A 13726-nucleotide genomic window follows, 5' to 3' on the forward strand; every position below is an offset into this window, starting at 1 on the left:
CTGCCTTTTTATGACTGAAAAATAATCTCCCTCAACAACGCTAATACAAGGATATCTAAACAGAGAAGTCTCATCTATCCTGGCTCCCTGCAGTTAGTGAGGCTGCTTTAAGCACAGGGAGCAAAGAAGTATTCAAGAGCTATGACAGCCCTAACACATTCAATATGAGTAAATCAAAGCTGTTAGGTGAACTGACACTTTGAAATACATTGTGCTTTTATCAACCAAATTACAGAGATGCAGTAAGTCAGCCTGAGGCCTTGTCTCCTTTTCAGATGACAGACTCACCTTCCAAGGTCTCATTCCTCTTTTGTGCTGCCCTCCCTCAGTCAGTGGGTCAGCTAAAGCAGCCCTCCTCTGTGTTCCCACAGCCCTGCGTTTCATATTCACAGCACACTAAGGAGTGAGTGCACGTATGCACGTGTTCGTACACACAGACCGTGTATGTGTATATCCACGCAACGCCTAACCACACACTACTGTAACTGCACAGCCGTATTCCATTTTAGTTTCTGCGTGTACACACTTCTCTTCCTTCTTCAGCACACAAATACACACTCAGTAATAACAAATGCTGGTAGATAAAAGAATTCTGAGTCATTCAAATTCAGGGAAAACATTCTTTCCCACAGCTAATTCCCTTATCTCTTTCCAGCTTTTGATCAAAATCAAAACGAAGCCTACTCTGACCACTTTATCTAATACAACAACCTGCCCATTCCCATCCCTCGCATTCCCCTTCATTCCCTTTATACCTGGAATATAGTAATAGCTCAAGAAGTATCTGTTGGATAACTGAATGAAGAATATTTCCTAAATCATTCAGTCACAAAAACATGTGTCTAAAAACAAATCAAATTTTTAAATCAGCAGCTCAGTGAAAACACCAAAAGCACAGTAGCAAAAACCTCGGCAAGAAAAAATTCCCTTGGGCTTATTCTGTGCCTCACATGCATCTATTTATGGCACTCAAAACACATGCATGAATTTAAATGATTTTTAAGAAGGAAGAACTGAATTTGGCCACATACTAAATGAAACCTTTGACTCAGGCTCTTTATATGTTCCTAGAAAAACAAATTTAATTAAGCCCAAATTAGAATAGCACAGCAACTCTCTCTCCCCAGCTAATTGAATTCTATTTACAAATTCAACACAGTGAAGGTACAGCTTGCTGATTTAAATTTCTAGCCATCAAAATACTTGCAAATGATATGGGATTATGATTTAGTATCCATATTAGATGCTGCAGATATATGGACTTCTCCACTTTGTTGTTTTAACATATTAGAAGTATGATACGGGTTGTGTATATCTTATGTATAGAGCATTAACTATATTATAAAGAACTCATTTTCCACAAGAATCTATTACTCACAAGTTAAATGTGAGGGATCAAAAGGGTCAAAAGAAAAAGAAAGAATGTTATCTGCATAGCTTTTCTTCCACAGTTTGGTGCCAGTATCTGCATTCCAGAGCACAATATAATTTGGTGGGTGGATAGCAAGTAGTAAATCTCGGGAAGCATCTTGATTCCACAACCACTGAACATCTGTAAAAACCAGATAAAGGCAAAATTCAGAAATCACTTCAGAAGACTTGGTTAATGTGTCCTTGACATTTAGGGTTTTGTTTTTTTTCCCCCACAATCCTTAAAATCCTAACTTCCCCTCTCCCTATGTTGCATATATGTGTATATATGTCAGGACGGCACAGGAAAAGTAGTTTTATATTAAAATGAGCTGTCTGGACATTAGAATCTCAAGATCAACATTTTCAAATTACTTCAAAGAAAATACAAGACAATTTTCACTTAATCATTACTTAAAACTTTGCGTCAAAGACTATCCTGGCCATGATCAACGTCAGGCTCTCCTAACATCTTTGTGGAATTACTTAACGGGACTTTGCAGAGTTTCATGTTTTTTACACGATAATAAAGAGAACAAAGTACAAAGTACTCAACAAATATTTAAATAGTCATTTAAAAAATTCACTCAGTCAAGACAGCCACTCAGTCAAAGCCTTGAGTCGAAAGAATACTGTATTGGTTTTAAGTAGTAACATAAACACACAATCTATATGAAAATGAAAATAAAATTTGGATCATCTCTATTAATGGAAAGTAAGCACTGAGGGCTAATTCAAAATAGCAATTCAGCCAAGTTTACTTTATTGTAGCTTAGATTACAAGACTTTTATAGCAGCTTAACTTTTCTCATGCTTGATTGAGGCCAATGCTAAAATTAATGCAATTTCCTAAAGCACAAATCATCTGAGATTTGAGGAAATATGCACAGAAATATACTGATAAGGACAAGAAAGCTAGATTCAGATCAATAAAACACGCTGAACACAATCAAGAGTTAACTGGGAAGTGATGAAATTAAAAGGGAAAAAAAAATCACTCTAAGAGTAAGTGTATTAATATAAACACTTAGCAGAGCACAGACTTTCCTCACCCTGAATAGGTTTGGCATGCTCTTGGATCTCACACTGAGCTACTCCCGCAGCTACATCCCAAACGATGATCTTTCCATTGACATCAGCAGAAGCTAAGCGCAAGGAATATGGTGAGCCAATGTTATGGTGATAATTTTCCCTGGCCCATTTAACCTAGTATCAAGAAGAAATCAAATCAAGTAAATACTTGTACTGGATGAAACTAAACACAATTTTCATAAAACATCAACCAGAACCCAAACTACATTCTACACTTATGTTACAAAAATAGAAAAAAGGGAAACTGTTTTCCATCTCGAAAGTCAGACTTTTATTATGTGGTATTTTTTTAAAGTTGCAATACAATCATAAAATCTAATCATGACAAAACATCTAAAATTCTAAATTACTAAGTAGAATGGTTTTCTGTACTCTACTCTCCTAATTAAAAGGAGACAACTTAGAACTACCAAAGCCTTGCAGAGGAAAGAAATGGAAAAAAACAAAAGCAAGCAAAAAACCCTCTAGCTGTCCTTTTCATAAAACTGGAAAAAAGACGTTTTTTTCTTAAAAAAGAAATACGCTTCATACCTCTAGCAACATAATTAAGAATGGAGTTTTTACAATAAAAACCACAAGATTCCAGCACAAATCAGGTTAATCCTGAGCATTAAATACTGACAGAGTCATGAATAAAACACACGTCTTCATTTCACCTAAGCCATGGCCTTCTGTGGCCACAACCCTCCCCTCTGTTCTAGCTCAGCATCCAGTTTGTCTTCTTCAAAGCACTTAACAAACAACAATTTGTAATTGCTTTATTTACCCCGTTTTGACCCATCACCAACCCGTGAACTATAAGCTCCACTGGGTAGGATCATGCAGGCCTTGTTCACATTTCTATTCCCAGATCTTAACAGACCACCAAAGCTAGTGCTCAACAAATATGTGTTTAATGAATGAACTCAAACACCACAGAATCTTCAAATATATACATATATAAACATATGTATACAGACACGTGTGTGTATATATACATAAACACAAACTCATACCTAGTGCCAAGGCAGGGAAGTGTGTCTTCCCTACAGTATTCCTAAAGAATTCATAAAAAAAGACAGAAACAAAAAGTTTTCTGAACTTCAGGGTTGATAAGCCTTAAGATTCTGTTGTAATACATCTTTTCCTCAGGCCAAAATTTTTTAAAATAAAATGTGTTAACAGTGTGTATATGCATATACGTACATGTTTGAATGTGTGTATATTTATACTTAGTGTGTGTATATACAGTCAATCCGCATTATTTGCAGATGTGTTTGCCCACTCACTGGAATTTGTGATTTTACTTAAAAAATGAATACCTGCAGTGCTTTCACAGTCATTCGGACACATGCAGAGTGGTGAAAAATTTGAGTCACCCAATATACATGTGTATTCCCAGGTGAAACAAAATGTTCTTATTTCAGCTCTCATAATGCAAACGAGTGTCTTTCTCGTGGTCTAGTCAGCACCACTTTTTTGGGGGGAGGCATTTTTGTGCTTTTTATTGATGATTTCATTGTTCAAATTCAAAATGGTCCCCATGCACAGTGCTGAAGTGCTGCCTAGTGGTCCCAAGCACGAAAAGTTGTGATGTGCCTTATGGGACAAACACGGAAGATAAGCCCTGTTCAGGCATGAGTTTTAGTCCTATTGGCTGTGAGTTCTATGTTAATGAATCAACAAAACAAATATAAAACAAGGTTATATAATGATCAGTTGATGAAAATGTTGTGACAAGAGGTTCACAAGAACCTAAGCTGTATTTACCCTACAATCAACAATTCAATCAACTGAGCAATCAACATTTCAGTATTTGCTAATTTCAATTGTGTTTGTAGCAACTTTACAGAATAAAACTATCATGGATAAGAACTGATTGCATCTATGTATATAAGTGCTTGAATTCCATTTATGTAAACCCCAAGCAGTGCGTGTGTGTACTTTTTTTAATCACCTAGACATATCATAATCAAACTGTTGAAAACTAAGGATAAGGAGAAAATCTTGAAGGCAGTCAGACAAGAAAACATACACTGCATGTAGAGAAATAAAGACAAGAATTTCTCTCAGAAATTATGGAAGCTGGAAGATAGTGGAATATCTTTCAAGTATTACACGAGAGAAAAACGGATGAAATATCTTCATAGACAAATAAAAACCAAGAGAATCAACCTATATTAGATATAAACCTCAAGAACTTTGAGGAAATTCTTCAGGCAAAGGGAGTATAATACCAGACTGAAACCTGGATCCACACAAAGAAATGAAAATGCCAGAAATGCCAAAAAGATCAGGGAAATGGGTGGGAGGGAGAACATATTTTTTCAAAATAAAACCCTATACCTAACACAAGACTTAATGGTAGAAGACTGACTGCTTTGCCCCAGGCTCAGGAACAAAACAAGAGTATAGTCTCACTATTCCTATTCATTATAGTAACGGTCCCAGCCAATGCAACATGACAAGAAAAAAAAAATAGAGGACATACAGATTATCAATGAAAAAAACTAAACTGCCATTATCTGCAAATGACATGATTGTCTACATAAAAAAATCCCCTCAAAGTTAGTAGGTCTAATGAGTTTAGCAAGACCACAGGATATAGGTCAATACACAAAAATCGGCTGCATTTTTCCCTACTTCACATTATATATAAAAATTAACTCAAAATGGATCAAGAACCTAAATGTAAAAGCTCAAACTACGAAATTCTTAGACGAAAACAAAGGTGTAAATCTTAACAATGGGAGAAACAGAAGAAAAATAGATAAATTGGACATCAAAATTAAAAACTTCAGTGTGTCAATGGACACCAACAAGAAAGTGTAAGACAGCTTACAGAATGAAAGAAAGTATTTACCAACCATGTATCTTACAAGGGACTTCTATGTAGAATATACAAAGAATTCTAATAACTCAATAATTAAAAGACAATTTAAAATGGGCCAAGGATTCAATAGGCACTTTTCAAAGAAGACATACAAATGGCCAATTAACACATGAAAAGACGCCCAACGTCATTAGCCACCAGGGAAATGCGAACCAAAATCACAATGAGAACCTCTTCACATCCAATAGGATGGCTAGAATGGACAGATAATAACAAACGCTGGCGAGGGTGTGGAGAAACCGGAATTCTCACATACAGCTAACAGACACGGAAATGGCACAGCCTCTTCGGAAATAGTCTGGAAGTTCCTCAAATAGTTAAACACAGAGTTACCATATGCATCAGCAATTCCACTCCTCTGTATGTACCCAAGAGAAATGAAAACACATGTTCGCACAAAAACTTGTACATAAATGTTCATAGCAACATTATTCATAATGCCTAAAATGCCTGGGAATGCCTAAAATGCCTAAAATAATGCCTGGGAAATACCCAAATGTCCATCAATACATGAATGTGATATACTTGTAGACTGGAATATTATTCAGCAATAAAAAGGAACAGAGTACTGACACATGCTAAAACACAGATGAACCTTGAGTGAAAGAAGGGGAAAGAAGCTAGGCACAAAAGGACACTTAATGTGTGATTTCATTTATGTGAAATGTCTAGAATAGACAAATCTAGAGACAGAGAGTATTTTACTGGACACCTAAGGATGAAGGGAATGAGGGGATCGGGGACAGCTATTAACAGGTGTAGGATTTCTTCTCAAAGTGATGAAACTGCAGTGCTGGTAGGGGCGCCTGGGTGGCTCAGTTGGTTGGGCAACTGCCTCCGGCTCAGCTCACGATCCTGGAGTCCCGGGATCGAGTCCCGCATCGGGCTCCCTGCTCAGCGGGGAGTCTGCTTCTCCCTCGGACCCTCCCCCCTCTCACGCTCTCTCTATCTCATTCTCTCTCTCAAATAAATAAATAAAATCTTAAAAAAAAAAAAAGAAAGAAATTGCAGTGCTGGCTACACAATTCTATGAATATATTAAAAGCCATGGAATTGTACACTATAAACTGGTGAATTTTATGGTCTGAATATCTCAATAAAGCTTTTATCAAAAACAAACAAACCCAAACCCCCAAATCTCGATCTCTAATCTTCTCTAAGATTTCAGATCACTGTAAATCAATTGCACCAGGCGTCTCAGACTTTGCATGTTGAAAACTTAAACTCACTGATTTCACACCTACTCCCCTCGTCATAGCAACACTATCATTCAGTTATTGAAACAGAACTTGGAATCATTCTACTCCCTGACTCTCCTTAAACTGATTACTATACAGGCTTTCAAGTTTACTTCTTCAGCAGCTCCTGAATATGCCTCAGCTTTATTTTAGGCCCTTAGAATTTCCTGCCAAAATTTCTGCAGAAGTCTCCTAAATGATCTCACTGCCTCATCTTGCCTTTCTCCAAGAAACCCTCCACTGCTGCCAGAGTAAGTTTTTATAGAATACAAATACGACTTTATCAATTGCCTACTTAAAAATCCAAATTCCTTCAGAACCACCTAACACTCTCAGGACAGACGAATTTCTCTGGCTGCCTCCTCGTCCATAACCCTCTAGCCATATCCCAACTTTTAGCCATCTTTATACCCCACTACTCACCGTTGTGTACAGTCTTCTTTTAATCTGTGGTGCTCCTTCCCCTATTCTTCACTTGGTTAACTACTGTTTACCAGTCCCTAAACTGGAAAGACTTCTGGGACCCTCCCCTGATCCCTACCACTAGGGTTAGGTAGCTTCCTTTGTCCCTAAGCATTCACTTAGTATACTGTATTTGTATGTTTTCACTGTTCCTCATTAGACAACGAATTGCTTGAGGGCTTTCATCTCTATAGCCTTAGCATATGCTAAGTGCTCAAAATGAATGAATGAATGAGTAAATGGTAGAACGGGTGTTATCCATCATCTTTAAAATCACCTAAGAGCTAGTAGTTAATAGCTCATCCTGGATTGCCATTACATCATATACATGGAAATGCTAGGCTACCCCAAATGAATTATTATGTTTAAAAGCTATTCAACATTTACATATATGATTTAATGAGAATCTAGTGGTATTTAAAACTTCAGAATAGGCAATACGTTATAGGGTGGAAGTGGGATTTGACTTACCTTGACCACATCAGCTTTATGTTTTTCTAAAACTTGAAGAGTTTGGGCAGTATTGGAATCGATCACTACCACAAGCGAGTGACATCCATAAGCAATTAAACCTTGCCAGCCCCTAACAAAACAGTGATATTAAAATTTAAGTACAAAACAAAGACTTAACTTCTCTCTTGCCAAGAGGCATGCTAAAATAAGTCACAAATCTAATATGTACTACCATTAATAAAATCATTATTGAAGCACAAAAGCCAGTTTTTCTTTTTTTTTACCTTATCCCATTTAAATAAAATGTCTAGCTAAACTAAAAATGTTGACATTTGTTTTTCATGTGGATAAAAAAGGTTCTAGGAGACATGCATATACAGCCCTGGAGATGTACAAGGCAACCCCTGTCGTCTATTTGTCTTATTCAATTTCGAATCCTGAGCACTCACAAAAAAAAGTGCCTGAGATCATGTTCCGTAGGCATCTGTGACTAGTCCTGGTCCTTCCAACCAGATAAAAAGACAAACACTGGACAGGAGGTGTCCTCCCTCTTGCCAACATTCCCAGCAGCCCCAGCCACAGCATTCCGCTTTATATCTAAGTACGAATGTTCAGAGTTCAGCGTTAGTTTACAGTGAAAAGGTCAAGGTGAGATGACAGGTGAGGGTACAGGCGCCTAGCACTGGGTCTGGCAGGTTGTGGAATGACTAAAGGTAAGAAACAGGGAGCTGAAAGAGAGAGAAGGAAAAGACAAGCCGGGAAAGAGACACTGGGCAGGGGAATTTGACGGTGGAGGCGGAGGAGCCTGGATGTGGGAGGAGAGGTAAAGACCGGCGAACGGGATGGGAAGGCAGGCTTGGGGAACGAGCAAAGAGAAACACATTTGGGAGAAACAGGGCCACTATATTTGCACAGGAAAGGTTCACACATGGGGCATTTACTCTTTTCATAGTAACAACAAAAACCCAGCATTTAAAAGAAAACCTCTAGCGCGAGGGCAGCACCCAGGCTCGGCGAGGCCAAATGAACCGGGGGCTGAAACCTCTTGTTCCCCTTCCCTACACACTCATGGCCGAGCCCGGTGTCCTCGAAGCCCGGCGCCCTCACCAGTCCACCGCCGCCTTGTTGTGAGCATTGAGGGCCCCGGTGAGGGTGCGCGCCGACACCTTGAAGTTCACAGTGAAGGGCAACATCGCCTCAGCCCAACGCGGCGGCCCTCGGCGCCCACCGGCAACCAGGAAGCGGCGGCCACTGCGCTTCCGTTACCAAAAGAGTCCGGGTGGCTCCGTGAGCGCCGCCGTTTGGTTCCGTCGGATGCAAGTTTCCACCACCTTGGATTCCGCCCTCTGCAGGTTCCGGGCTCAGCCGTTCAGCCTAGCTCAAGGTCTGGTCGCCCAGCTGGCGCTGCCAGTCGGAGGAGGGCAGGGCTGTGCTTTGGGGGCAGCGGTGCTCCTTTCCATTGGGTCTGTTTTCTTCACGTTGGGACTGCGTAGGCTTCTGTACCCTGCAGGAAATCGTGAAAAGCAAGAGCTGAAAGTCCCCGTTAGCCTTTCTGACTTTGATCTGTTAGCTCAGGACAACGACCAAATGCCAGGCACTGTTGTAGGCATGCAGGCGTGTAGCGAAGACTCCGCTCTCAAGAAGTTTATAGAACAAATATAGGAATAGGACTGGGTGAAATGGATAGAATGCATGAGATAAGTGGCTCTAATATAAACAATTTCTAAATGTGGGGATCACTCCACATCTGGTCTCGAAAATACTTGAAAAAATACAATACTCCTGAGGCCAGCTGCTTGTCGGGGGCAGCTTTCATTTTGCAGTTTCTCCTCTGTTTTCTCTCCTTCAAATCAGACTCCACCTCCCTCTCCTCTGTGCTCAGCCCATCATCTATACTGTTGGTCAATAAGAAGAGCGTGTAAAGCAACTAAATTATTTATTTGGGGTTTTACGGATCGTAATCCCTGGGGGCACAGAGTCTGCTGAAATAAAATGTATTTTCTGAGTTGCCAGGGAGCGGGAGCTCAGTCTTAAAAAGGCAAAAACTGCAAGGTTACATACTTGTTTGGAAAGAATTGAGATTGGTGCTGGCAGAGTTTACAGTGACCATCTGATATATGTTTAGCTCTTTAGCTAACAGGTGTTATATTATCTTTATTTCAGTTCAAAATAGAAGGATGCATTCCAGGAGGTGGTGGAGTTGGAATTGACAAAAGTCGGAAGTTCCTGGTGGTCCAAGGATCCAAACAGGAGGGGGGCGTAGGTGCTACTACTTCCGCCCGCATCCACATCCTCCCCACTCTGTTTAGAGTGACTCTCTTAACAATCCTTACTTCATTTTGAATCTTTCACAATACCCTTTACTGTAACACTTGCCATGATTTCTTTCCAGCGGTAATTTTGGCAGATGTCTGTTTCTTCTCCAATGCGTTCAACAAAAGGGACAAAATAATGAGTAATTTTGTCATTTCAGGTTTTTGCGTCCACCTTCTCACTCTGAGAAAACAGCTTTCTCAAAGATCATTTCCAATACCATCTTAAGTTGTTGAAGCCAATGAACGTGCTTTGTCTCTTAGTTGTTCTCTGGCAACTGTTGCTGCTTCCCTTTCCTTTCCTGCCGCACATCCTTCCCTACAGATGCTTTTGGGGCAACCAGAGATGCCAACAACCACAGGTCTAAATTTATCACTCCCTTATTAAAAATCTTTGGTGCTTCCTGACAGAGATTGCTAATTGGCTCCCCAAATTCATTTTCCCTTTCTTTCATAGGGACAGAAGCACAATTTGTATATGGGCACACTGTCATTCCATGAAATGAATACATAGCCCACCTCCCGTTACAACCAGATCAAGCCATAAGACTAAATTCTGGCCAATGTGATGTAAGTGGACATATTGTATAGTGACCCCTGAGAAATCACTCTTCTGTGCTGTACTGTGTTACTTCAATATACATACCCCACATGATTGCTATCTGCGTATATGTCTGTCTAGCAGGGGAGACTAACATATTTTTAGGCAACTGCAATATAGGTGAAAAAATACGCCCTACTAGACTTAGAATTCCTTTCAGAATGGAACCAAATCCCAATCTTTCTTTGTCCCCAATGACAACCACTCTTCTTGGCATGCAGTTGGTCCTCAATAAGTGATTAATGGAGCAGGAGTTTTAAATGGCCGTAAGCATAAGGTCAGTCAGGGCTTGAGGTGACAAAAAGGAGTCAGTGATGGCGCTCACAGATGGAGAAGAGCAGCAAGTAACCCTCTTGGAGGAAGAGGGATTAATTAGTTTAAATCTGTAAGCTACCTTGAGGATATGAATGTTGAATATTCAGGGCAAGGATGGATGACCAGCTGGGATTGGGACAGGAATGTGTCTCCCATGGTGCAAGAGTGTGAATTAAATATGTTAATGGATTTTTATGGCCTTCTTTGAAGCATCTGTCTTGGCCAGTGTGGAGACAGAATATTGAACGTGCTGGACTATTGATCTCTTTCATAGGACAGAACCTATGCTCCTCCTCCATGCCTGAAAAACTACTATTTCACCTCATGCCCATGCCAGAAGACATCAACTCCAAAGCATGGTAATGGGGGCCCAGAGCATCCATCCACTGCTATATTACTTGCATCCCTAAACTAGAACAACTTGTTTTTTTCTCTTTCTTTTAAAGTTGGTGGAGATAAGAGTACAGATGACCCTTGAACAACACGAATTTGGACTCGACTTATATGCAGATGTTTTTCAGTAAATACAGGACTGTAAATGTATTTTCTCTTCCTCATGGTTTTCTTAATAATATTTTCTTTTTTCTCTAGCTCACTTTATTATAAGAATACAGTATATAACACATATAACATACAAAATATGTGTTAATCAACCGTTTATATTATCAGTAAGGCTTCCGGTCAACAGTGGGCTATTAGTAGGAAGTTTTTGGGGATCCAAAATTTATATGCAGACTTTCAACTGCTTGGGGGGTTGGCATCCCAAAGCCCTCGTCGTTCAAGGGTCAGGTGTATAATGGTGATATTTCTTTTTTGAAAAAAAGATTTTATTTATTTATTTGAGAGAGAGAGTGAGAGAGAGAGAGAGAACATGAGTGGCAGCAGGGGGTGGGAGAGACAGAGGGAGAGGGATAAGCAGACTCCCCACTGAGTGGGGAGCCCAACGTGGGGCTAGATCCCAGGACCCTGGGATCATGATCTGAGCCACCCAGGTGCCCCAGTGGTGATATTTTTGATTGCTGTTCTGCTCAGGGATGAAGATAGAAATAATAGGTAACTGAACAAATCACTTACTTCATAAACTTTCCAAGGTCACATCAGAAAGAGCGCTGCTAAATAGATTTGGGCATGCACGGAGATGTTGGGGATAAAGACGAAGTCAATACCTTACTGCTGAGCACTCATAAAGTGTCTGGTGCTATGATCTACCCTTTACCTGTATCATCTCACTTAATCGACTGAAATTCACAAGACCATGATCATAAGTGTCCTATAGATGACAAAAATTAAGATTCATAGAGTTTTCTGAAGTTAGACAGCCAACAGAAGGCAGAGCCGGCATTGGAACTCGGGTGAGTCTGATTCCAAAACTCATGCTGCTAACTACTGGCAACACCATCCTGCCCTCCATGCCACAACCCACTCCACAGCCCAGTTGCAGTGAATTCCAGTTGCCTGGAAGCATGGGATTAAGCAACAACAACACAGATTTATAGAGATAGGATTCATAATGCCTACAATTCATCTACTGAACATGCACAATTTGGTGATGTTCACAGAGTTGTGCAACCATCACCTCAATCGGTTTCAGAGTGTTTTCTGGACTTCATAAAGAAACCTTGGCCCCATTAACAGTCACTTCCCATTTCCCCCCAACCTCCCTGGCTCCTTCCCCTAGGCAACCACTGATCTCCTGCCTCCATAAACATGTCTCTTCTAGACATTTCATATAAATGGAATCATATCCCATGTGGCCCTTTATACCTGAATTCTTCCTTTTGGCATAATGTTTTCAAGATTTGTTCATGTTGAAGCATGCATCAGTACTGTATTCCTTTTCATTACTGAGTAACATTTCATAGTTTGGATATACCACCTTCTATTTATCCATTCACTCGTTGATGAACATTTGTGTTGTTTCTACTTTCCAGCTATTACAAACAATGCTGCTATGAACATTACTGTACACTTTTTTGTATGAACATGTCTTTTCATTTCTCTTGAGTGTACATTGAGGAGTGGAATCGCTGACTCATATGGTAACTCTATGTTTAACTTCTTGAGGAACTGCATGACTGTTTTCCAAAGAGGAAACGTTCTCATCTGCAGTATAAAAATTCCAGTTTCTCCACATCCCAGCATTATTTATCTCTGTGTTTTTTTTTTATTATAGTCATTCTAGTGGGTGTGAAGTGGTTTTGATTTGTATTTCCCTGATGGCTAATGATGCTGAGCATCTTTATATGTGCTCATTGGCCTTTTATATATCTTCTTTGGAGAAATGTCTATTCAGATCCTTTCCTCATTTTTAAGTTTGGTTGTCCTTTTACCACTGAGTTGTAAAAGTTCTTTATATACTCTAGATGCATAGTCTCTAATTAGACTTGAAAAATTTCTCCCATTCTGTAGGTAACAACATAGACTTTGAGTCACTTGGCTGAGCAAATATTGCCCACAAGTTTAAGGACTGCAGTCAAGATCATATTTCCCAAACTAAGAAAGATAGCAGTGACCTCGTTCTGGCCTAATTGTGGAAAGGAAAGGGAAGGGAACATAATTCTGATGCTAAAACGTTGTGTATAAGAACAGGGTACCCTCCCAGGAATAATGAAATTGATCGAAGAGAAAAACCTATGGATCATTTATTATTTCCTTCGTTTTATTTTCATATTTTACTACGTGTGCAGCTTTAATTTGTGGTTTTGTTTTCATTTATTTCACTTAAAATGGCAGGATAATGAACAACTTCAGGCACACTGTTGGCAGTCCTGCTCAGTTTCTGACCTTCACCTTGTCCAAATGTCTTCTAGCTCTTCTGTGTGCACTGTATGCAATACTCTACAGGTCTTTTTAATGCCCTTCTATTACTAATACCAAGTCTCATTTGCTGAGGATTTAATCATGTGTTAGGCAGTGAGATCAGGACTTTCCATGTTAGCTAAACTTTTTAATCCTTGCTCTGGATTTTCTT

General features: G+C 39.7%; 1 protein-coding gene across 1 annotated transcript in view; it reads right to left on the minus strand.

The window, feature by feature from the left end:
• The window catches only part of WDR11 (WD repeat domain 11), a 59868-nt gene extending 51085 nt beyond the window's left edge, over positions 1-8783 (minus strand). The window contains exons 1-4 of the mRNA XM_073904106.1: positions 8635-8783; positions 7546-7657; positions 2463-2616; positions 1379-1552 (exon numbers count right to left, since the gene is read on the minus strand). Coding sequence (XP_073760207.1) covers positions 1379-1552; positions 2463-2616; positions 7546-7657; positions 8635-8720 — 526 coding nt within the window. The 5' untranslated portion in view covers positions 8721-8783. The remainder of the gene's footprint in view (positions 1-1378; positions 1553-2462; positions 2617-7545; positions 7658-8634) is intronic.
• Between the last annotated feature and the right edge of the window lie 4943 nt (positions 8784-13726).

Source organism: Callorhinus ursinus, unplaced genomic scaffold (assembly GCF_003265705.2).
Source record: "Callorhinus ursinus isolate GAN/ISIS: 27379988/994484 unplaced genomic scaffold, GSC_fseal_2.0 scaffold20, whole genome shotgun sequence".
Lineage (NCBI taxonomy): Eukaryota > Metazoa > Chordata > Mammalia > Carnivora > Otariidae > Callorhinus > Callorhinus ursinus.